Here is a 23507-nt window from a genome sequence, read left to right as displayed (position 1 = left end):
GCACCATGGGAGTCGACCTGACCTGACCTGACAGACAAGCCTATGAACCCCTCCATTGTGTTTGCAGCCTCTGTCCTGTGGAAGCTAGCGGTGGCTCTCCAGCTTTGGGTATGGTTTTATTTCATCTGGCAATCCAATTCGTATTCCCACATTTGAACCCCACCCAAGCCGAGGCCTATTAATGATCCTATAGCCGCTCCAACAGGTATGGAAAAGACGGAATTTAACGGTGGTGCTTTTATAACAATGGAAACATTCTCCACTTGTTATTTTGTTCCCTTCTTAAAAAGCTCAAGCTCAGGATAGCCCTTAATGGAGATATTCTTAAAATGTGAATGTCAGTGTAAAAACACCAAATGAAATGTAGAATGGGAAGTGTGGAACAACAAAAATTAACCCATTAATCAAGTGACTATAGTGGGTCTCGATGTGAGAATAATAATTTAAGAACACAATCTAGAAATAAGGTTACAAACAATTGACACAAGAAGAGCTAGTCACGCTTCAGCTCAGTAAGGCACTGTGAAAGCAGACTTAAAGAGAAGCAAGACTTTCTCGGTGAGTGTGGTGTTCTTGTTTACCTTTGGGCGGCAGATACTTGAAGTGTTGGCACTGGCTCCTCCTGCGTTTGCCGTTGCACACATAGAAGCTCACGGACACCGGACTGGCTATATTCTGGTTCCTGTATGTGGGGATTTCGATCAACAAGTTTGTCTGCAACAAAAAAGTAAGCAAAAGATTTTTACTGTGTAGATCATATATTTTGTCTGAGTTTGAATATTTGTTCCCACTTCTGATATCGAATTGCATGACATTACATGACAAAATATTACCATCTTTAAACCAAATATTAACTGCAACCAATTAAGCACAAGGCGTTTCATGTTGTGTCAGCCATTGTTTCAATAATTGGAGCCATGTGCCTGATGAGACATAGCTTGATATAATTTGGTAATTTGTTGAATTCAAATTTTTGTGTAAATATCAAGTTCCCACAGTTAAATCCCAACCACCGATGACAATGTTGTACTGAATAAATCAGTTACCCAGGGCCCTAACCCTTAGAGGTCGATTTCCCAATGTTTTTTTTGTTCTTGTTGTCAATATGCCTTTAAAGCTCTGCGAGTTTTTGTCCTAGAATCATAAAAAGGAACACCCCCAGAAACCTTTAATCTTCTACATATATCCCACTTGTGCATCAATGTTTTTAGTTAGGGGAAATATACAAAAACATCAAGGCATCTGAGACTACCTAAAAAAATCAATCAGGCCTGTGACCCCCATTGTGTGCCTACACTATTTTATCTCCATTTTACTTCTGCGCTCTGTCTAAAGTCTAGTCAAATATGCTCCCTCACAGAGAGCACAAATCATTCTTCACACCGCAGGTGCTGCTGGTGTTTCCTGCTACGCTGAGTTCCCTGGCTCTGAGACTGTCTCCGCACCATCCAGACAGTTTGTTTCTCCAGCTCCTCACCCAGCTGTCTAGCAGTCATTCCCACACCAGACAGACCTGAACTTCCTAGCAAGTCACAGCTGTGCAAAGCCATCTTTAAACTCGGAGCTAAAAACAGTGAGATGGGATTGATATAGTAAGGGCTGTAGAAGCTGGCCATGTGAAGTCCACTATCTGGAGGAAATTGAAGATTAACGATGGACACGTAGTGTGATAGTGAGTAGTGAGTAGATGTTGACAGAGCCAGATCACAGCTATTGTCGGGTCGTCTTAACTCTCTGAGGTGAAAACAGTGAGATGACTCTGATCTGAAACCTGTAGGAGCTAGCCATGAGAAGCCTGTCCTTTGCAAATGATAGACATATGGTGGACTGTATTTTGAGAACTTGGTTGAATAGAAGGCCTCAAAGCTGAACTCTTTTCTCTATCCTAGTGGCAGTCAAACATTTCATGGATGATTATAATAAATGGAATGTTCATTGTTCATGTTCAATGATGAAAAGTGACACGAAATACTTGCTGACACAAAAAGAGGGTATGGCATTGATATGTACCTGTCGGAATGTCCCCTCCCCCCAAAGAAGGCATGTAATAGCCCAAACAGACAAGTCTGTGACTAGGTGGATGCTATGAACTTCAAAATGGCTTTCCAGTGGTGAGCAATTCTAACTTTTCCTTGTTAAACAACTCTGTTAGAGAAGGACAGGTTATTACACTAGCCAAGAAAACACTTCACAAATTAGCTCTACGTAGTGAAGGCTGAAAAGGTGTTATCCAAACACTGTTAAAATGGAGGGAGAAAACCTTATTTCAACCCTGGGGGAAGGCATTAAGGAATATGTTCACACAAAGATTCCCAGCTGCTTACGACCGGGAGGACAATGTGGAGATTAGCTTTGGCTAGACTGATGCTACGATGTTTAAAATGGGCCCGGTCCCACACGCCTGAGCCAGGTGTGAATGGCCAACAGTTTGCAGCCAGACATGTTGTAACTGCGAACGTTCAGCCAGCACAGATATGGACTGGGGTGAGGGGGGTCGGGATTTGGAGCAGGTGCAAAGACTTTAGCGCGCAGACACTGTCTAATCCAGTCTTGTGTCTTTCCCCCCTCAGGTCTGAGAGAGAGGCTTGCTGATGAGTCAGCCTGTCAGGCAGCCCTGGCCTCCAGGTGTCTCACATAACCCAACGTCTTCCCCTCAGACAGCCCCTCAGGAACTGAAAATGTGTTTTTTTCTCTCTCTTTCTCTCTCTCTCTCTCTCTTTCTCTCTCTCTTCTTTTCCAGCTGCTCCCATGACAGTAATTTCTCTAAAGGTTCTGTCAATTTTACACAAGAAGATTTCCTCCTTTGGTTATAAGACCGATATACCTTTGTCAAATCAGCAGGTCTAATATATGCGGGTATAACAGATAAGCAGTCTAGCCACACAGCCTATAAGGTCAATGTTTTGCTCCTCTAGTTCACAGGCCATGACTAAAGAATGAAACGAAAATATGGAATGTGATTTTTGGACACCTTAAGCAAATTCCTTCTCAACTTGGAGCTTATAGTAACTGACAAGTTCAAGCTTTGACACAGCACATTAACTTCTCAGAAAATCCAGATTTCAGCTAGATGATTAATTACTCTACGGCAGAGGGCTTACCGATTTGGAGGCTTCCTTGTCAACTTTGGCTTCCATCTCCCATATATGATGGCCATCTACAGAAACAAAAACATGCACAGGATTTGCTCTGGTTATTTATCAGCAAATATTAGCGTTCTGTAATAAGTGACTTGGAGAGAGGCCAAGTCCATGGAAATACGTGGATGATAAACAGCTTAACGGAGGCAGTCATAGAAGAGGCCATCCTGAAAAGTTGAACTTCAATCAAACCTACGCAGTGCACACCAACCAGATGTGATTGCAGGACAAACAAATCTGAACATCAGTACCCTAACTAGGAGTTCATAATATAATGGAAGACAATTAATAAAGCAAAATAATTTGCTCTCTGAGTTCTTTTCCAAACATCAATCATTTGTCATTCCCAATAAAATTCTTCAATGCAACCTTTTTTTTTAACTGTCCCTTTCATCCTTCAAAAGCTGCCCACTAACAGCCAGAGACAAAAGATCTACTAAACACTCATTTGCTATTTTAAGTGTCACTCGTCAGCGGGCGGGCTTTTTCTCCTTAACTGGTTAATAAAACCGCGTAAACCACCGCCTTTTGGGTCGCTGCACTGACTGGCTGGCGACGTCCTAAATAGAACTGACATCATAACCATTCCTTTCATATGAATGAAGGGTGTCTGTAAACAACGCCAGGCTAACTTGTGCTTCGTAGTGGCTTTGGGCTTGTTGTGTCTGTAGCGCCAGCTGGGGTGAAGGAAGGCGTGACACACGTGTTGAGGAAGAAATAAATCTTTTCATCTTTCATCACTTTTTTTATAAACACCACAACACAGAGACGTGGCACTCATGATATAATGTGTCATGTCATTGGTTGTTTCAAGCTAAATGAACAAACAGTAAAATGGCAAGGTAAGACTCTAAGTTTTTATGTTAGTGAGAGACAATTGCAGTATATATTTAGTCTCAACGTTGTAAGTGTCTTTGAAGTACATAATGAGTTTCCAGAGAAACAGGGCTTCCCAGTTAACTAAAACTTTCTCTCTAAATGTATGGACATCTGAATAAATCCCTTCCAGATGCAAAGGCATGACAGCTTATTGTTGTGACAGCTGATACTTGGAGGAGTCGACTAAACTGTAGGTGTTTTGTTTTTTGGCTAACTAAACATTACAATTCCCATTTAAGAATACCTCCCAGGAAGACTAGGCTGACAAGGAGGTAGCAATCACAATAACAGTCCACTGTTCTTCACTTGCAATGATAATAGTAAAAATGATTTAAACACTTGTGAAAATATGTTAGTTAGCCTACTGAGTTAGTAGTTGATAAAGTGACAGAATGCCATCCCTCTCTCAAAAAACTCCAAACTTGTAAAGGAATGGTTTTTAAAGGACTTCTATGGATGTCTTGGCTTCTTACCACAGACAAAGCCTTAGGGGTTGAACTAATAATACAGATGAAGAGGGCTTGCTGTTTTCCTCAGTGTGTTACCCATTTTCAGTTGTGAAAAACTCTTTAGACAATCTTTGCCAGGAAGAAAAAGATGTGCAAAGTAGCTTTTCACAGATGCCCTATAGTGTGCTGCATGCGTGCGGTCCATACTGTTGTGTACAGTAATGGGCTTTCCTTCACTTAAGTGTTTGGGTGAGGGTGGTGGACGAGGATCACTACATTCATCTGTAATTTGTGGGTGAATCCACTTAATTTGTGGCTGTCCACACGTTAGATGTGGAGTTGAGGTTCACTTAGGCAGTGATGTGGCAGATCCCAAGACTCAAGTCTCTCAAGTCTCTCTAGTATCTCTCTCTCTCTCTCTCTCTCTCTCTCTCTCGCTCTCAAGTCCCTCTCTCTCTCTCTCTCTGCTCTGGGAAACCCTCCAGGAGGGAAACCTTAGAGCGGCCAGGCTGACACACCAGGGGTAAACATGTTTTTTTCTCATGTAGGATCTATCATGCTGTGATTTAATAGCAGACAGTTTCAAAGTGGCTGTTCAAGGCAAAATACAAGTATTTTGAACAGCCATTGATGATTAATCTGAAATGAATCTTTTGTTATATAACTCTTTCAAAGTAAGACATACGTGTCAGAGAAAGTTCAAGTTTTTCAAGATGGGACAGAAATCCCAAACTCTGTTTGTTTGTTGCTTTTGGGTTTAATAATGTCTTTTAATATGGCTGGCTTAATGCAGAACACCATGGCACAGCCAATGCTCTCACACTTCATGCTCGCACTATTCCGTGCCACATCCCTCTTTTCTTTCCTTTTCTTTGGCCCTTCACCAACGCCCTCTCCTCCTCCTCTTCCTCCTCCTCCTCCACCAACCTCCTTCCTCCCTTGGCAACTCTCCTCCCTCGCTCTTGCATCCCACTCACTCTCTCTCTCTTTCTCTTTCTCTCCCACACACCTCCCTCCCTACACAAATAACCCTGCCCGGTTCAGACACAACACAGAGTCTGTGCTGCACCACTGTGGTAGGCAGGCAGGCGGGCACAAGGCTTGGACTGAAGTATGTGAGCGTGTATGTGTGTGTGTGTGTTGGGGGGGGGGGGGGGTAAAGGGATTGGGGTAAGTCAACTGGGGCGACGGCGACTGCTGTTTGTCATCCCCTGGCCCTCGGGTGGGGCAGGGTGGTGGTGGAGGAGGTGGAGAGGCAGGGTGGGGGGTGCCTGGCTTTGAGGGGTTGGGTGTAGCGGGAATGAAACGCTCCCTTGTGTTGTCTAATTGGACCGGGGGAGAGCGGAGCTCGAGTGGTGCGGCTGCAGCCTGAAACAGCAGGGGGATGGAGGAGATGGAGCCCGAGCATAAACACATGCTCACATGTACACACACACACACACACACACACACACACACACACACACACACACACGTGTGTAACGACACAAACACACCTACATGCACACTCACACACTCAAAAGCACACAAATACTGTATATATACACACACACTACTGCTTGACTAGTAGCAGAGAGGCAGTTGCTATGAATGGACTCTTTTGTCTTTGCCCATGCCACGCAGATGAGGCAGAGGCACGCCAGTGTGTTGTCAAATGCCACCTACCCAAAAAACACACACAAACACAAACACACACACACACACACACACACACACACACACACACACACACACACACACACACACACACACACGTGGCTCCCAAAGCCACTGTGATGACAGCTGAAATAAATTCACAGGCAAACCACTTTCTCCTTTTGCAGGACTGGGGGAAAAGAGAAGAAACAAGACACAGAGACAGGGATGCGGTCACTTCATCCTAATGTTAAATCTGAGCAACATTGTTTTCGGTCCGTCTCTAGCATCCCTGGGGAGAAATACATTATTGGGTTATTGTTTCTGTAATTTGTTTATGAAAATGGGACACTGCTGAGAAAGACACAGAGGGAAGCCAAGCCACAAAACCCATCTTAAGTTGTGGCCGTCTTTCTCTTAATTAAATATCTGAAGTGACTTTTGCATAAAACAATGTGTTGACCTGGTTTCTGTGGGGATTTGGGGGAATAAGTCTGATACACATGCGGTTAACAAGAGTGGCTCTCAAAATGTTAAGCTAAAACTTGTAAAACTCTATGTACAGTATTCCATATTTACTATCTAATTGCAAATAATGCCCAATCTGCAACTGTGCTCCAATTTCAGTCTAAGACCTTGTTTGGAAAGGTATGCGCAGGGTATACTTGATTTTTTTCATCCATCACAAATGGAATTTTGGGATGAAATTTTACGTAACGTAATTTTGCCCTAATTGGCGTGTCTCCTCAACAGATGGAACTAGAGCACAAGCAGGGAACAGTGCTTTCATGTCATAATCATGCAGCCATATCAGATTCCTCTTATGTTTTGAAGTGCATTAAGATACCACATACCACCATTTCTTTCAAAGAAACATAGTAAAATGGGCTGTTTTTTGGTAACCTGGCTCTGCCTGTCCATTGCTCTGAGCTCAGTTTGGGCTGGAATTATAAAATAAAATGGATTGAATTTGTGTCTGTTTGTACCAGGCTAGTCTTTGGTGCTAAGAATAATCTATTCCTCGCTGCACTCTGATTTGGTCATACATGCTGTGCAGAAATCAACCGTTCACTTTACCGTGTAGGTTGGACTTTTGTATTTCTATAGATTGCCATAAAACAGCATTGTATATGTATTTAAAATAATACAGCACAGAGAATAATAACTAAACAAAAAACACATCCTTGCGATCACACATTATATCAACAGATGCAGCTCTAAAGAAAGAAAAGCAAACCTAAAGCTTGCTTTCCCACCAAATGAATCACCAGTCATCTGTTAACCCAGCAATATGACTCAGTCTAACACAGAGCCAGCGCTTGTCTCTTGATCGCCACTTAGGAGGAGTCAGACTTGGGTTCTCTCATAGACATGACCCAAGGCCAAAAATAACCTGGCCTGTCTGGGTTCACCTGACAACTCTCTCTCTCACTCTCTGTCTGTCTCTCTCTCTCTCTTGCTCTCTATCTCTCTCTGTCTGTCTCTCTCTTTCTGTCTTTGTCTGTCTCTCTCTCTTTGGAGCGTACCTGCTCAGGCCAGCAGTGTTGTGGTGCTCAGCCTTCGCCTGTCAACGCCCTTAACGTGACCTCTCTGTGAGGCCCTGCAGAAGAATAACAATCTCATTACTCCTAACCTCCCTTCCTCTCTCTCTCTCTCTAAGTTTCTCCCTCTCTCTAAGTTTCTCTCTTTTTCTCTCTCTCTCTCTCTGTCTCTCTCTGAGTTGCTCTTTATCTCTCCCCCTCTCTGTCTCATTTCCAGGAGGTACTGTATTTTTCTTCCTTTAGTTCCCCTTTAGAGCCAGCACAGCTCATACCTTGCTGATTCCATTCCATACTCTCTGGATAGCTCCTGTCTCTCCATTTATGCATCCGGGTTATGCATCCGGGTTATGCATCCAACATTATATGGAAACGAATCACATCAGAGCAAATACTGTATGTGAGGCAACAATTACTCACAGCAACAGGCCATAAACGTCTCACTGTCAGCCGCATCTATTGACCAAAAATGCCACACACCATAACCACAATTTTTTTTTAAAAATCCACCAGAAAAGCAGGCTGAAAAAGGGATCTGCCTGAAACGTCCATGTAGCATTAAAGCAACATTATGTTAAAATTGTACCTTTAAAAAAAAGTTTCAAAATGATTTTGGTGGTACATTGACTTGTAATATGAAGAATGGTGTCTGTACCACTGCCACAGCATGCCTGGTATTGCACTATGTAACTTTGGTGGACAGGGCGCGGCACTTCTCACGAGAACTACATAAGGCTCTTCTGCTAGGAGAAACCGAGGAAGACGTTGTCGAAGGAAGCGAGGAAGAGACAGAACAAGAGTCTCCGACTGGCTTTTACTCTTTGGCACGAGCTAAAAGAGACAAAACAATGCAAGTCAGAAGCCGAGCTGGCCCTCTTTCTCTTGGAGTAGTCAGTAATAACTTATTAGCTGTCTTGCTAACAGGAGGAGTGTCTGATGGAGTGTCAATCACTGCTCAGGCACACGCTGCAAGAAGCCCCCCTCCCCCCACATGTTTTCTCATGGTCAACCTCAATGTCTTCAGTGAGTGGCTTCAGGAGCAGATAAACAACTGCCAACAATGACAAAACTGCCCATCACTCCATTGCCAACAACAACTTACAGACAAAGATAAGTAAACAAGGGTAAAACTCAGAAGTCTGTGGGGAACAAAGGAGATAAGGATGAAAGGGTTCAGAAGCCAAACTTGAAAGTACTTTCAAGGGACAGGAAGCCAGCCACTTCATGGTTTGTGGTTGATGGTGTGTCAGTTACCATGACAAGCTATAACCCAGTTAGCATTATGAGCTATAACCTTGCTCTTCAACCTAACGCAGCCCCAGGAGGTAAGGATGGCGACAACTGAGGGTGTTGAAGGACCTGAAAAGTGACGCCATGGTTGCTGTATTTCTGTTGGACAGGTAATTATCTGTTTTTTTTTAGGGGGAATTTGTTATTTTCCTGAACTATGTAGCCAACGTAGCTTGCTAGTTTTGTACCCTAGCACTAATGCATATGTGTACACGTCATCTGTGTATATGTTTGCATGTGTCTACATTGTTGTTGTGAGCAAGTGTCGTTTTAGGGTGTTTTATCTTGTGTTAGACTATGTTGGCTTTGAACAGGACGTTTTACACATGTGGTGATAAAGCTTATTTGTGAGTTTATGTAGTTGTGAGAATGAGAAATGTGAAATTAGCGATGACAACGATTCTCTGTGTTCATTTCCACTGCTTGCTTGTGGACTCCTACCCTAGCTTTAATGGTTGAAATGTCTGACATCTGCTGTAAGCAAATCAGAAGGCTCGATTTAGTTGCTGTCTAGTTGCTGTCTAACGAGCTACCTACTTTTTTTCAGTCAGCTCAGCCATCTCTAGTGCTAGATCTAACTCATAGTGATCACATTAACAAACAGCTGGCTAGTGCTGGCAATACACACCTGGCCCTTTAGGTTACTTATTCAAGCCAGCGCATGTTTTAACAGCTGCAAGAAATAACAGCCTTCATAGGCTACTGTAGGTGGTTTGTGATTTATTTTCCTAAATAAAAATGTTTCAAAAACACCCCTGCCTCAGATTTTTTCACAAATCGCACCCTGGATATATCAGTTTATGTTACAGTAATGATAATTCATGGGTACAACATATTTCTTTTCAGGAAATGCCCCGTTTCTCCAGTAGTCATAAATTATATTTTGGGGGAGAAGGATTTCTAAGCAGCAGTACGTTGAGTACAGAGACGGTTTGGAGTAAGTGTAGGGAGGTGCCTTTACAAGATGGTGCAAGAGTGACCCCCTGACCTCTGGAAACTAAAGCAGGGAATCCCTCTCTGTGACTCATCATCCAACGGTAACATTTCCCTCTGCATAACATAAACATCCCTCAGCCCAACGCCCACAGGGTGTGAAGAATTACCCTTGCACCGTCTCAAGCAGTTCCCATGCCTATGTCCAGTCAAAATGTCTCTTTCTGGAAGTTTCTGTGTGCTCCCTTTCAAGTGGTAATAGTTTTGCTGAAGAGCATATGTTTAAAAAGACAATGAGATTAATTGTGTCTTTGGGAAGGTATTTCTGGCCATTTATATTGAATTGATTTAATAGGCTCAACAGAATACAAATCCAAAGTAAAACATAATTGCTGGTTTTTCAATAAATTTCCATTGCCTTCGTGTTGGACTCATATTTTCCAAATTGGTTGGCATCTAAAGTGAAATGTCAAAAATACAACATAGCAAAAACAAAAAAATGCCAAAAGTTTGGTAAATTCAATAATTTTGAAGATGTGGTCCATAGGTGGTTAATCTATAAAACTGATTGGATTGTGTGTGTGTGTGTGTGTGTGTGTGTGTGTGTGTGTGTGTGTGTGTGTGTGTGTGTGTGTGCGTGTGTCAGTGTGCATGTGTGTGTGTGTGTATGTGTGGAGAGAGGGGATTCTGTGAAACCAATGGTAAGGCAGAGGGGGGAGTTTCCATCGCAGGATTGCCCAAGAATTTGAGGCGAGTGCCAGACACAGGGAAACCCTCATCAAAAACAAGTGCACACACCCAGGGATGCCCCAGCTCGAGGCAGCTCAGGGCCCTAAAGCCTGTCCTCTTACTCCAGCTCTCTTCGATCAAAGCTTGTCTTAAACATCCTGTCATCTGCAACCATAGCAAACTGCTGTCCGGTTTTCTGTGATGTAAATGCAGTTGTACAATTTGGGCTATATAGCATAGTATAGTCCAGAGCTAGTGTGTAACCATGACCAAATGTTAATCCTACATAAATTTGCCCCAATCCATTAGGGTGTAAACTTAAACTCTCAGTAGCTACAATCCATCGGTGAAATGGACTCTTGACAAATTGCATAAAAACTTAAATACTGGATGAGCTGTTTCTAATTTCAGACATCTTCTTATTTCAACAGAAAGCTTTTAAATGTACTTCACTTTATCCGTAAAGCAGCGAGGCATCTAAATAAGTGGCCAACTAAAAAACACCACCATCCTAATATTCACACCCAGAAGGCTATTTCCAACAACGGATTCTAGATTGTTCTTGAACACATAGTCAATGGCACCCTTCCGCCCCTTACAGGTGGAACAATGCAAGCCCTTCCTGTAGCGGTTCCACGTGTTCCGCGTACACTATTAAATGTGTTTACTCCATTCGGCCTTGGCCCGCGCGGCGCTCACATTTTTTTTTTAAGCCAATCAAGGAAACTGCTGTTTGTAAACCTCCTCTATACACATCTGGGGAAAGGAGAGGCACTCCTTGTTTCCATACCAGAGAGAAAGAGAGAGAGAGAGAGAGAGAGAGAGAGAGAGATTGAGAGAGCGAGAGAGAGAGAGAAAAGAAGAAAAAAGGACTTATGAAAAAAGAGAAAGAGAAATCTAAACAAACACTCAAGTGGTGGGGACTGCAGCAGACGGCAGATTCTGTGTTTGGGAGCCATTCCTGGGCTGTGCAGGCAATGGAAAGTTGGGCAAATGTAAATCCGTGGAGTTAAAAATACTGCAGTTAATGCCGACCACATGTGGACTGCTGGCGGATCGAGGGATATTTTGACGGCTGGGAGAGGGAAGAGGGAGAAGGAGAAGGAGAAGGAGAAGGAGAAGGAGGTAGTGGTTCTGGGGGGGGGTTCTCTTTTTGGATGGGAGACAAAATGTGCACACACACATGCATCCACACCACACGCTTGTCAAACTCCTTGTTACGTAAAGAAAGTAGTTCTACTTTTAAACTTTAGCAAACACATATGCTCACATAAACATGTGGTAGATCACACTGAACCTAGGAGTGCCTTTGCTCACACACACACTCCCACAAACACACACTAACAAACTCACACACACACTCCCACAAACACACACTAACAAACTCACACACACACTCTCTCTCTCTCTCTCGCTCTCTCTCTCTCTCCCTCACTTGGAGACACTTTCCAGATTTCAGGGCTTCCTTCTTTCGCGGGCAGTGCGAGCCTCCCCTACCTTGGGCGTTCTCCACAAACACGACCTTGGAGTCGAGCTGGAAGTTGTGTCCAGTCAGGAGCATCTTCTTCCCCCCTGTGGCCACACAGCTGTCCAAGCTCTGCTTGTCCACCAAGGGAAGCTCCTGCGCCGATCGCTGAGCTGCAGGGAGGAATGACAAATTCCACGCACTGAGAAACATCAACATACACTAAAGGGACAAATAATTTATGGCTTCATGGATTCATTTATGGCTGGGGATTCATTTACTTTATCCTAGAAGATCTACAAGGCCAACATGTCATAGTACGAGTAATTAGTTAAACTTGTGTGGTATTTGGGGGAGAGAGGCAGGGAGGACTGTGACGAGACTGGATGACCTATTCACCATCCAGTCCTACTTCTCCAATCATGACATCACCTGTTCACACTAATTCTGAAGAACTGTTTCTTTCTTTCTTTCTTTCTTTCTTTCTCTCAAACAGTTCGAACCATAGTGGGTTTTCCTTGCCCACTTCTGATTCTTTTGTTTAGCATTATTTCATTGTGCCACCCAAATACATTTTCTTTATTTGTTTTAGAATAATTGTTATCAGAGGACAAGGTTCAGTGAGTTTTTCTCCCTGACCTTTTGGTAGCGTAACACTTTCTCAAACTGTAGTGACTCTGCCGGGATTTAGTGATTGCCTTTGGAAGCTCGCAAGATTTACTGAAAGATGGCTGCTTCTGCGTTTTTGGTCAGGCAAAAAACTAAATCCTCATAACAAGGGTCAGATGTGACCATTCCCCACACACTGTTTTCCAGGCCAAGGTTTGTAAAAAAAAAAGAACATGGCTGTTCAATTTTATGTCAGCATTAAAACATGGAAACTTCATCTGTTATTTATTTATTGTCTTCTCTTTAGGGTGTTCTGCTAACACACTGTCTGGCTATTGAGTGTCAGAACTGTAATTCCCTCAAAAATAAATACACAAAGAAATGACCCGGTAATGCCCTGATATAGTGGGGGCCAAACTGTCCCCAGGCAGGGAGAATATTTCCTGAAAGAGCGAGAAACGCCCCTTTTACTAAATGATATATTTGTGTTCTAGATCATAAAAATATGACTGTGTCTGTGCTGACTTGTGTTAGACTAGCCCTGTTCATAACATTTATGAGCTAGTTCATAATCTCTTGTCAGCATAAAGTTACTTCATAAACACCTTTTCCTATCAAAACGTTTATAAAGTAGGACTGCTGCCAGACTGCAATGTAAATACAGCAATGTAAATATGTAGAATTAAGCAGTAATAGTTGCTCTTTCCACTACCAAGAATAGTGGAAAGAGCAACTTCCACTAACGGAAATCAGAACAAATATGTTTCTACATTTTAGGGAAGTAATACATTGGAAATAACTATAGTTTAAAATAGCAATTTCTATACCTCTGTTGGCCAAATAGAGCCAATGCAGAATAATAATAATAACTATAATAATAATAATAATAATAATAGTAGTTTTGAATATTCACTAGTTTTCAACTTTTCAAGTTGAAAGAGACAAGCTGACCAAAAGTGCATGCTGGGAGGTCTGCTTACAGCACTCGATGGGGTTGGAGGAGGCTTGCAGGGAGATGGTTCTTCCATTGGGCTGGCTTATGTGTACTCGGAACACCATCCTCACACGGGTGTTCTTTCGTCCGATGTCTGTCTCGCCCTTCCGGAGCTCGATGTCCGAGTTGCGCAGCTTGAGAATACCAGCGCAGTCGATTCTGATGGAGATAGGAGAGTATGCACAGGTTTGGATGTGAGTACATGAGTAACTCTCCAAAATATTCGAAATTCATATTGGGCAATAGCCAGTCTGACAAAGTTTACCTGTCCATATTAAAGCTTAAACCATTCATCTATCATGGATCTTAATACTTTTTACATAGTTACTAAAATTTTCAATCACATGTTCCTATGAATCCAGTAATTTTCTTACAGTACATACAACATATTTGTATATTTTAGGTTTAACACTGGCTACTTCAGATCTCTGTCATTCACTTACAGCGGCTGAGCCAACATTGAAATAGTTGGTCAGAATTAACTTTTGAAGTAAAACTGACTCTGAAGTGGGCCTGAGAACAGCTTGAGTCCCTTATATTGAACACAGGCAAAACCTGAAGATCTATGGCACTTGGCATACGCTGTAAAACCAACCAACCCCACAAACCTCCACTGCTTGTGTTGGACTGGCCTCAGAAACGGTGAAACTGCTCTGAAAATGAAAACTTAAGCCTTTTGAATAAATTACAGGCTGTCAAGGCTAAGCAAAATTGCGCCGCTCAAATCTACGCAAACGTCTCGCCGACAAAATGGTGAAACAGAATCCCTAAACTCAAGCAAAATGGATACACGTTTAATATAAGGACCTTTTAGGATATATTACTAATGTAAGCAACTTCCAGCAGTCTTCACACAGACTGGAATGTTCTCCCAAAAGGGGTGAAACCAAATACAGAAGTTTGATGGTTATATAACATTTAGTGAAGTGTTACATCCATTAAAAATGCAGAGAGAGAGACTGAGGGAGAGAGAGAGAGAGAGAGAGAGAGAGAGAGAGAGAGAGAGAGGGAGAGAGAGAGAGAGAGAAATTGCTGAGCGTAGCAGGCTGCTACTGCCTAGAGCTGAGGCCAGGGCCCGCAGCCTCTCCACAAACTCTGGGGGATCCATGGGGCCCCCGGTAACCTGAGCTCTGGAGCTCCCGCGCACAGTAAACCCACCCAGCTACAACAACTGACAAAACCACACAAACCAACATTCATCTCTCTCACTCTCTCTCTCTCTCTCTCAGACATGCACAGACATCAGAGTCATGTGATGACACTGTATCCATGCACTCCCACTTGTCTTCAAAACAGAACCAAAACAGAGTGGTTGTTCCCACTGCAAAGTTCTTGAATTGTTCTTAAAATCTTTAATGCCTCCAGGAAGATCCTTTTTCTCCTTTGAGGACAAGCCCAAAGAAACCCTAAACGATTTTGGGAAAATGCTACAGAGCCTATGAGCTGTGAGCTGAGCAGGAGAGTAGCAAGTGGTAAATAGTGAAACTAATTCTCCTTCCTCATCCTCCCTCCTTCCATTCTCAATCAAGGGGCTTTGGTCATTTGGTCATTTGGTTGGGTTTATACAGAGATGCTAGATGCTGAGGGGAAACCTTCTTAGCTTGTTATGTGGTTTTACTTTTAATTAAAAATGTAAAGATGTGAAGGTGCTACATACTAATGATGCATGTATACACATGAGAGACAGACACATACATATGCACATAAAGTACACATGCGCACACGCAAACGCACACGCACACGCACACGCACACGCACACGCACACGCACACGCACACGCACACGCACACACACACACACACACACACACTCACATTGCCTTCATGTTGCTTTCAGGAAGCATGGGGATCTCCAGCAGCTTGGTGCAGTTCTGAAGCACCTCGTGGCTGGGCGTGGACACGGTCTTGCCAGTGATGCGGTGGACCTGATAGAAAGCATGCGGCCGCAGCATCCTGTCGTCCGCAGTACCGATGAAAAGCTGAAGAGTCAGGGGCTCACTCTCCACGTAGCCGTGCAACTGAGGAACAAGACACGCAACAACATCAAACAGTGGTACAGGAGGTAGAGAAGTCGTTTAGTAATCAGAAGGTTGCTAGTTTGATTCCCTGTCGAAGCGTCCTTGAGCAAAACGCTGAACCCCTAATTGCTCCTGATGTGCAGTGTGCCATCAGTGTAAATGTAAAAAATGTGTATACATCCTTGTAAGTCGCTTTGGATAAAAGCGTCCGCTAAATGACTAAATGTAAATGTAACACGCACACATGCATGCTCAAACCTACACAACAGGGTAACCAACAATGGCCATTTTGAATGAAAAATGACAACCAGAATGAGCTACGCTGACCTTCAGATGACTTGAAAATGTTTCTCCATAGGATTTAAGGGTTTTAAGGATAAAAAATAAAATAAAAAACCTGGTGGCCTGTATCTCTATTACATAGTGACAAGAGGCTTTACATAGAAAGGACAACATGGGTCTATATTTACATGAGAAAACATGTGCCTGGCTGCCTTAGCTGTCCCTATATTCTCCAGAGGAGGGGGGTGAGCGAGTGTGCTACCCCTCCCTCTCCGTCCTACTATCACCCAGTGGAGGAATGTCAAGACTCTGCTGCACTCAGTGCCCTTCAGCTGGACGGCCCATCAAACACCACCCCCTACAACTGAGCGGCTAGTACACTGGCAGAGAATTTCTCCTTTGGACAGGCACAATGAGAAACCATCATGTATGTGGGCCCTCATATCAGCTAAATCAAAGAAAAGGAAATTACAATTATTGTATCTAAGAAATGGTTTGTTTATTGATAAATTAATGTCAGAAAAGGGTAACCATTTGGTAGCGCAATCTCTTCTGTGGGTTTAATAAAAACTTCCATTCATTGACTGACACACTCCCTTTGGGAAATATTCAGCAAAATTATATTTACATAATGCTACTAAGATTGTAAAAACATTGACTTTCTCAGATCAGTCTTATTAAGCTGCACAAATAACGTCAAACGAATTCTTCAGGAACCCCGAAGAAAAACCTCAAAGTGTCTCCACTGAGCCATTACATCATATTTTCCAGTCACAAAAGTTACCATGTCTTTCAGCCTTTCTCTGGGCAGGATTTATTTTCCCAGTCAAAGAAAAAGCACATACGCAAGGAGCACCGGGCACGGTGCATAGCTGTGGTGCAGACAGGCATTCAGTTAGGCATTTTGTGCGCAAGATGACTCCATCTTCTTCATGGCACGAGTGGTTGGTTGTCCACCAGCAAGTCATGCCATCACAAAATGCTTCTTGAATTAATGATTCTATTCAATTATGGGTGGAAACCGACAAACTGAAGGGACGTTCGAGTATGAATGGGGATTGCAGTTATGACCACTTGGAGGAAAAGGGCGTGGTGGTGGTGTTGGGGTTTGAATGGAAGGGGAGCCTCTAAGGGGCAAGGAGTCTGTGGAGGAGAGCGCTCTGTAATCTGGTGGTTAACAGGAGGAGCTGGTGCCTTTTTGGGGCCTGGCTGAAGGAGTGCGGCGCTAGTCTGCCAGAAACGTGTGCGGTCGGGCCGAGCGCCTCTGTCGAGCGGTACAGAGAATGATGTCAGAGCAGCACTGGGAATTTTCCGGAACAAAAGCCTGCCTGTGCGCTCGACCGGAAGCTGCGGTGGTGGTGGAGAGACTTCAGAGCTCCAGACGAGGAGAAAAAAGTGAAAAATGAGAGCAACACATGTACAGCTCCCAGTGTTAAGGGTCGTAAGCACCTCATTAAGTCAGATGTACACACGCATCTGTGCATGACATTGGAGATGCTTCAGAGGTACTGGGAGAGGCGAAATGCTTGAGGTGTTTAGGGGGGCGGGGGGGGGGTTCTAAAAAAGTCAGTCAGCATCTTTAGATGTCAATTCCTTGAGCATTAACTTGTGAAAGTACTTTCAAAACCATTCAGGAAGAGACTTTCACTTTGTCATAGCGATCGTTATCCCTTGACTCCTGTGTGCGGTCAGCGCCTCACTCACATCAAATGACACTGACTTCTTGTCTTAAATCCCCTTTTGGCCAGTGTGAGTTATACCCTCCGCACAGACTAGCTCCTGTTTGGCTCCCAAATTGAAATGGTAAACTTCCATGAGTCAGTTTCAAAGCGGAAACCACTTAGTCACTGGCGTCTGGCAGAGTGGACTGAGGCGTCAGCAAGGCAGTGTGGTTTGAAGAAATACCTGTGATGCTAGATACTGGTGGGCAACGTAAAGGCGGGCAAAGGTCATACAAACTTTCACTGAAAAAAAATAATGCTAACTCCTGCTAGACCTGGTCTTAAGAAGTAAAAAATTAGGTCCAAATTACAAACATAACGAGAGTCCCAGAGACCATTCTAATTCTAACAAATTGCTTTTACATTGCTTTTACATTTAATATGCAAATTCCTTCTAATTCTATATTCCAAATCAGTTATCAAGTATGCTCTGTCTGTAAGTCCAGATAGCCTTTTGATTTGCCTGTATTGACACTCGTGGGAGATTATGGACAACAAGGATTTCAATCAGAGGTGAAAGAAGAGGGTGTATGTATAGGATGGAGGTGATTATCATGTGCATCGTCAAGGGAACAGTTTCCTACAAGTAGAGTTTTGTGACTGGCATTTACTAACAAAGGAACATCTCACTAATGAGAAATCAAAGTGGTTTGAACATAATAACAAATGACTGCATGGGTTGAACACAATAACACCCTTTGGGATTGAACCACCCTGGTACCACAGACAGGGAGACTTTAAACCACACAAGCCGAGACAACAAAAACAAAAAGTACAACAAAGGAACAACAAAAACAATGCAAAGCCTCAAAGACGTGGTTCTGGGGAGTAGGTTAAGATATGGGAGTGGCTGGTGTATTGAAATGACTTGGCACAACCACATTTAGCGTTAGCAGCTCATTTAGGGACCACACTGCTCACACTCAAAGAGTTAACGTGCAGAAAAAGCAGCTGAGATCCCCTTCACCAGGTGCCATTCTTTCATAGACTAAATGGTAAAGTGACACTATAAACTGACTATAGGAATATTTAATATGCGCTGAATGTGTTTAGAAGGTCATTGTGATATGATTTAACTTACACCAAAATCATGCCAACCACTGGCAGAGTCGTCAAAAAAGGAAGGGAACTAAGGTTGGAGAATCTGTCTCACTTAAATCACTTTTGTCTACAGGAATTTTACCATGAAGTATATTTGCAGTAAATAAACACTACATGTACAGCAGGGGTACCTGCACAACTGGATGCCCTCCTGAAAGAGCCTTCACTGCCCCTCTGCTGCCTTCGGTCTCGTAGTGGGCGCGGTGGTGAGACTTGGGTTGCACCTCAATCTGAAGGGTGTAGGGTCCAGAGCTGGAGGGCAGCTGCCAGTCAAGAGCGGGCAGAGAAGGACTGGAACACAGAGAGGACGGATGAGGGCATGTTGGGCATAGCATGGAGCATTAGATGCCTACTGGGGAACATCACAGAGGGAATTCACTAGACAAGGTCTACATTTAATTAGATATCATAACAAAATAACTTTCTGCACTCTCACCTCGCATCTTAGATCAGATCATGCATCTTAGACCACTGATTTCCTTGTCAGATTAATCAATACAAGTTAGCACTATGGTGTGGAAGGAGTTTTTGCAAATGCAAAGACTTTACATTGTTATCACATATGATCTGACACGTCTGACACCCAAATAACTGAATCATTTTGAAATGAGGAGGAGAACTACTTTGTAAGATAAATATGTTGATATAGTCTGTAGATTGGACATTGGACAGTTAAATGTATGTTTTATCCTTACCTGATATATGTCTTTGGCTTAGACCATGAGTAGGTGTGTTGTGGCACATCCAGGAAGCCTCCACTGTAGCCCTCCTTCTTGAAGAGCATGTGGGAGGGGGAGCCGTAGTCACTTGTGCTGTATTCTCCTGACACCAGCTCCTCTCCTCTGGGCTCCACCTTCATACTGAGGGACGGGCAGGGCTCCAGGCCGGTTCTGCGGGTCTTCAGCGGGAGGCTCTCCCCCATGTCAACTGCCCCGTCCGTGGAGAGGGCGTTGATGGCTGCCACGATGGCCGAGTTGGTGTACTGGTTGGTATTTCCCAGCCATGTCTCTTCAGCCATGCTGAGGCGTGGAGAGGTGTGGGGGGACGGGTTGGGTGATTGGTTGGGCGAGTACGGGAACTTGTAGGCCCCGCCGCCACTCCCTCCTCCACCGTTGAAGCTGTACTTCCGCTTGCTGCCACAGGGGGAGCTGGGCTGCGGGGAGGACCCCGGGCGGGAGGTGGCCCAGGTGTCATCGGTGAGGCTGGAGGTGCGGGGTGAGCCGGAGGGTGAGGGCTGGGGGGAGGCGGCCAGCGTGCAGGAGTGCAGCGAGGAAGAGCCCCCCTTGGGGGAGACGCAGGGGGACTGCCAAGGCGAGTTCTGCGGGGACGTGTCATAGGTGCACGAGAGGCCTGACTCGTAGGACGAGGCCTCGGAGTGGCAGCTTCGTGACGACACGCTGCTCGCCGGACTCAGGCAGCTGGGGTCGCGGTAGCCGTCGGCGTTGGGGAGCGTCAGCGTTGCCACGGAAATGATCCGGTTGCCCACCGGCGTGCCACCCTCGCTGCCACCTTCCTCCTCCTCCTCTTCGTCAGGGAACTGGCTGTAGGGCGTTATCTCGATCCGTGGGCTCTCTAGGGTTGGGGTGCTGTTGGGACGCATGCCAGGGGATGTGTAGAAGCCCAAGGTCACTTTGTTCTCCTGATGTCCATAGCTGGATGCAGGTGTGATGGCCACAGATAGAGACGGACCGCCATGAGGACTGTGGTACTGAGGGGACAAGTATGGGTTGCTGACTGGCAGAGAGAGGCTGGCACTGGCAGGGTAGCTGTATGCGTCTGGGGAGGAGAGAGAGATATATCTCTTGGGAGGCCACCACTACTTACATTAATCACAAGAGCCCAGCTGAAATCATACCACTAACATACCAGGCAACCCACATCAGTTCCACTGTAACACAAGACTCACGTGACTAAGCTCATGTAGAGATTTCCAAACCCATTTTTGGTTAGTGCTAACACACACACACACACACACACACACACTCCTCCTGAAGACACTGAACCCAGTCCCCTCTCTAGAAAGACTAATCAATTCCACCCCAAACCGCGTTTGTGCTGATAAACCCAACCTCCAGTCCCAACAGAGAGCAAGGTGAGATGTGCCAAAAATAACTGAGGTAAAAATATCACCCCGACCACAAAAGAAGACGAGGAGCCCTGGAGCAGACTGGATTCTAAGGCAACATGCACTTGCAAACACACTGTCTCATTAGCAGACTGGTAACAGCGAGGTTGTACTCAGTTGTTGCTCAGGACACAGAAGCATGGACTGTCCTGTCATGACAGTAAGACGCAGCTACCCGACAGACACTCCCTGGTTGTAATGGCTAATGACTGTTTGGATTTGAGTGCGTTGTAAAAGCGTGGTAGAGATTCTTTTGAAAAGCAATTTTACAAGTTGTTTTTTTTTATGCGAAGTTAAAATACCAATTTTACATCTAAAATAGACTAGGTCCATAAACATTTCACCACAATGAGCCACCACTCCACTTTTCTTCTGTTATTTTTTTCTTTGGTACATTTTTTGTAACTCTGATACTTTATTCTCAGAAGCATAATGGTCTCTGTAATTGAAGTGGCCCTATAAAATGTGAGAATGGGGTGGGGTCCCTCCATAGGACTGTCAGCAAATGCCAAACTGACAATCCACAACGAGTATTCTGACAAAAGCTAACTGTCCTGTCCACGGCCATGCAACTTTTTCCTCCTGCTGAGTTCTTCCAATTAAAAGCACAGATGGTCTCAACACACTGTATATTGCTCTTCTCAACTGTTTAAAACTTCTGACCGTGACGCTCAATCTGCTGTCAGGGTTCTGAATGAGAACCCCGCCTACCTCTCATTTTAGGATAAACTATTGGCGAAGAGCTTAAGGAGGTTAGGGTCTACTGTAGCCTAAGTAGGACTAGTCCACGTCAGAAGCGGCAACTGTAAGAATATCTGCCGCACAGCATTATTGTCATAATGAGAGTATTTTACGTTTTACAAAACATCAAAGTCTGATGGCAGGTTATGCCATAACGGTTACCTTCTTCGGCAGATTTCATATTGGTGAGCTGGCTGCGGATGCTCCTTTGAGATTCCCCGTGCAGTCTGAGAAACGCTCTCCAAAGTTCACGCCAATGTATCCAGACACGATATTATCCTACATCCGTGTAATGACAGCGACCCCAAAATGTCGACAATTAGACGGATTTCTGTATAAAAAATATAATAAGCAATCCCAGTAAGTTATAGTGATGCTCGTGGTGAAAAAGAGAAAGATACAGTTGGGTGTCCTGAATAGGTTAACCACAGAAACAAACCGTGAAATTCTTTTTCTAAAATAACTGTTTTATTTTTGGGATCCCAGTCGCTCCGGGTCTGAATGACGCACTGCTTGAGAGAGGAGAAGTCTCCTGCTCTTTTAAAGTCGGGAAACACCTCCGGGAGTCCGCGCCGCCCCAGCGCGCAATGACGTTGGAGCGTGTCTGACCAGATGGACAGAAATTGCAGTTGAGGGAATCCAGATGTAGATGCAGTAGTTGGGGAGCTGGCAGTGCAGGGAAGGAGGAGAAGGGCAGACTAGGTCTAAGCTTATTTCCGCGGAGTTAGTTTAAAATGAATGCTATTATTTGACGAGGAAAACTGGTGTCCCTAGGTCAGGCGATAGAATAGTCTAAAATTCGCGAGTCCATTCTATGTGGCCGCCGACATGCAACTGTTGCGCTAACACAATTATGCGACTCACATTTTTCGTATAGTCTATCTATAAAACACGGGGATACAGTATAGAAGCTTAGAAATCTATCAATTATCTGTTTATGATTAGGTTACATTATTGACAAACAAGCTATTGTACACACACAGGCTGTGCGTTTGTAACTCCTGCCTCTATTATCTAATAGATAGAATAATCAACATGCTTCAGATGCCCTGAAGCACATGACCCCCCATATAATCATTTTGGTCGCAAGCCACAGCTGCGACAGGAACCGCTTCTTCTCCCACCCCACCCCTCTCTCCAATGGTGAGGATTTCATCCCTGCCCATCACACCTGGTAGTGACGACACTAGGGTAATGCTATCTGCTCGTTTCATCACAGACCCACCTCCGACAGTCCTCACTCACGAGTTCCTTATGCTTTTGACCTCATGGAAATCTCTCACCCGCAGGCGAGAGGCCGAGCTGGGGACGGTGAGGTGGTCTGGCTGCCGCTATGTGAAACTGAGCCTGCGTGCCACTGTACTTTCTCTCTCCTCTGGCCGACTATCACCGGACTTGCGTTAATAAATAGCCCCAGTTGCTGACTGACGTGTGTCTATCTCGGCTGTCCACTTCATTTCCTGGTAGCTAATTTTATTTTGAGGGGCGGGATACTGGCTTGGCTGGTTCTACCAGACTCACAAACTGAGCTGAGAGATAGACTGGCTAAATTTAGACCAGCGGAGCAGAGTAGGCAACGTTGTGGAAGGACATTGGTGTTAAGACCGTCGGACATGTCTTCATTGTTCATGTAAGGTCGTAAATGTTATATATCCTATTGTGATTAGCTACAGGATGAAATAGAACAGCAAAACTTCCGCCATTGTGAATAGTGGAGATTTGAGGAGGAAAACAACAGAAATTATGTCCTTTTCAAATCAAAATACAGAATGGACGTGTATTATTGCACTTTTTAGAAGTGCTCCCGGTGACCCAAACCATTAATATGCCCTAAGAGAGAATGCAATGTGTTGATCCAT

At 44.3% G+C, this 23507-nt stretch overlaps 1 protein-coding gene across 1 annotated transcript in view; it reads right to left on the bottom strand.

Moving 5' to 3' along the window:
• The window catches only part of nfatc1 (nuclear factor of activated T cells 1), a 31401-nt gene extending 8798 nt beyond the window's left edge, over positions 1 to 22603 (bottom strand). The window contains 8 exon segments of the mRNA XM_012818205.3: positions 582 to 714; positions 3102 to 3157; positions 12091 to 12231; positions 13648 to 13820; positions 15476 to 15678; positions 18914 to 19073; positions 19478 to 20558; positions 21811 to 22603. Coding sequence (XP_012673659.2) covers positions 582 to 714; positions 3102 to 3157; positions 12091 to 12231; positions 13648 to 13820; positions 15476 to 15678; positions 18914 to 19073; positions 19478 to 20558; positions 21811 to 21829 — 1966 coding nt within the window. The 5' untranslated portion in view covers positions 21830 to 22603.
• Between the last annotated feature and the right edge of the window lie 904 nt (positions 22604 to 23507).

This window comes from Clupea harengus, chromosome 19 (assembly GCF_900700415.2).
Source record: "Clupea harengus chromosome 19, Ch_v2.0.2, whole genome shotgun sequence".
Classification (NCBI taxonomy): Eukaryota; Metazoa; Chordata; class Actinopteri; order Clupeiformes; family Clupeidae; genus Clupea; species Clupea harengus.
Note: the sequence above shows the minus strand (reverse complement) of the source record. Positions and strands in the feature narration are given on the sequence as shown.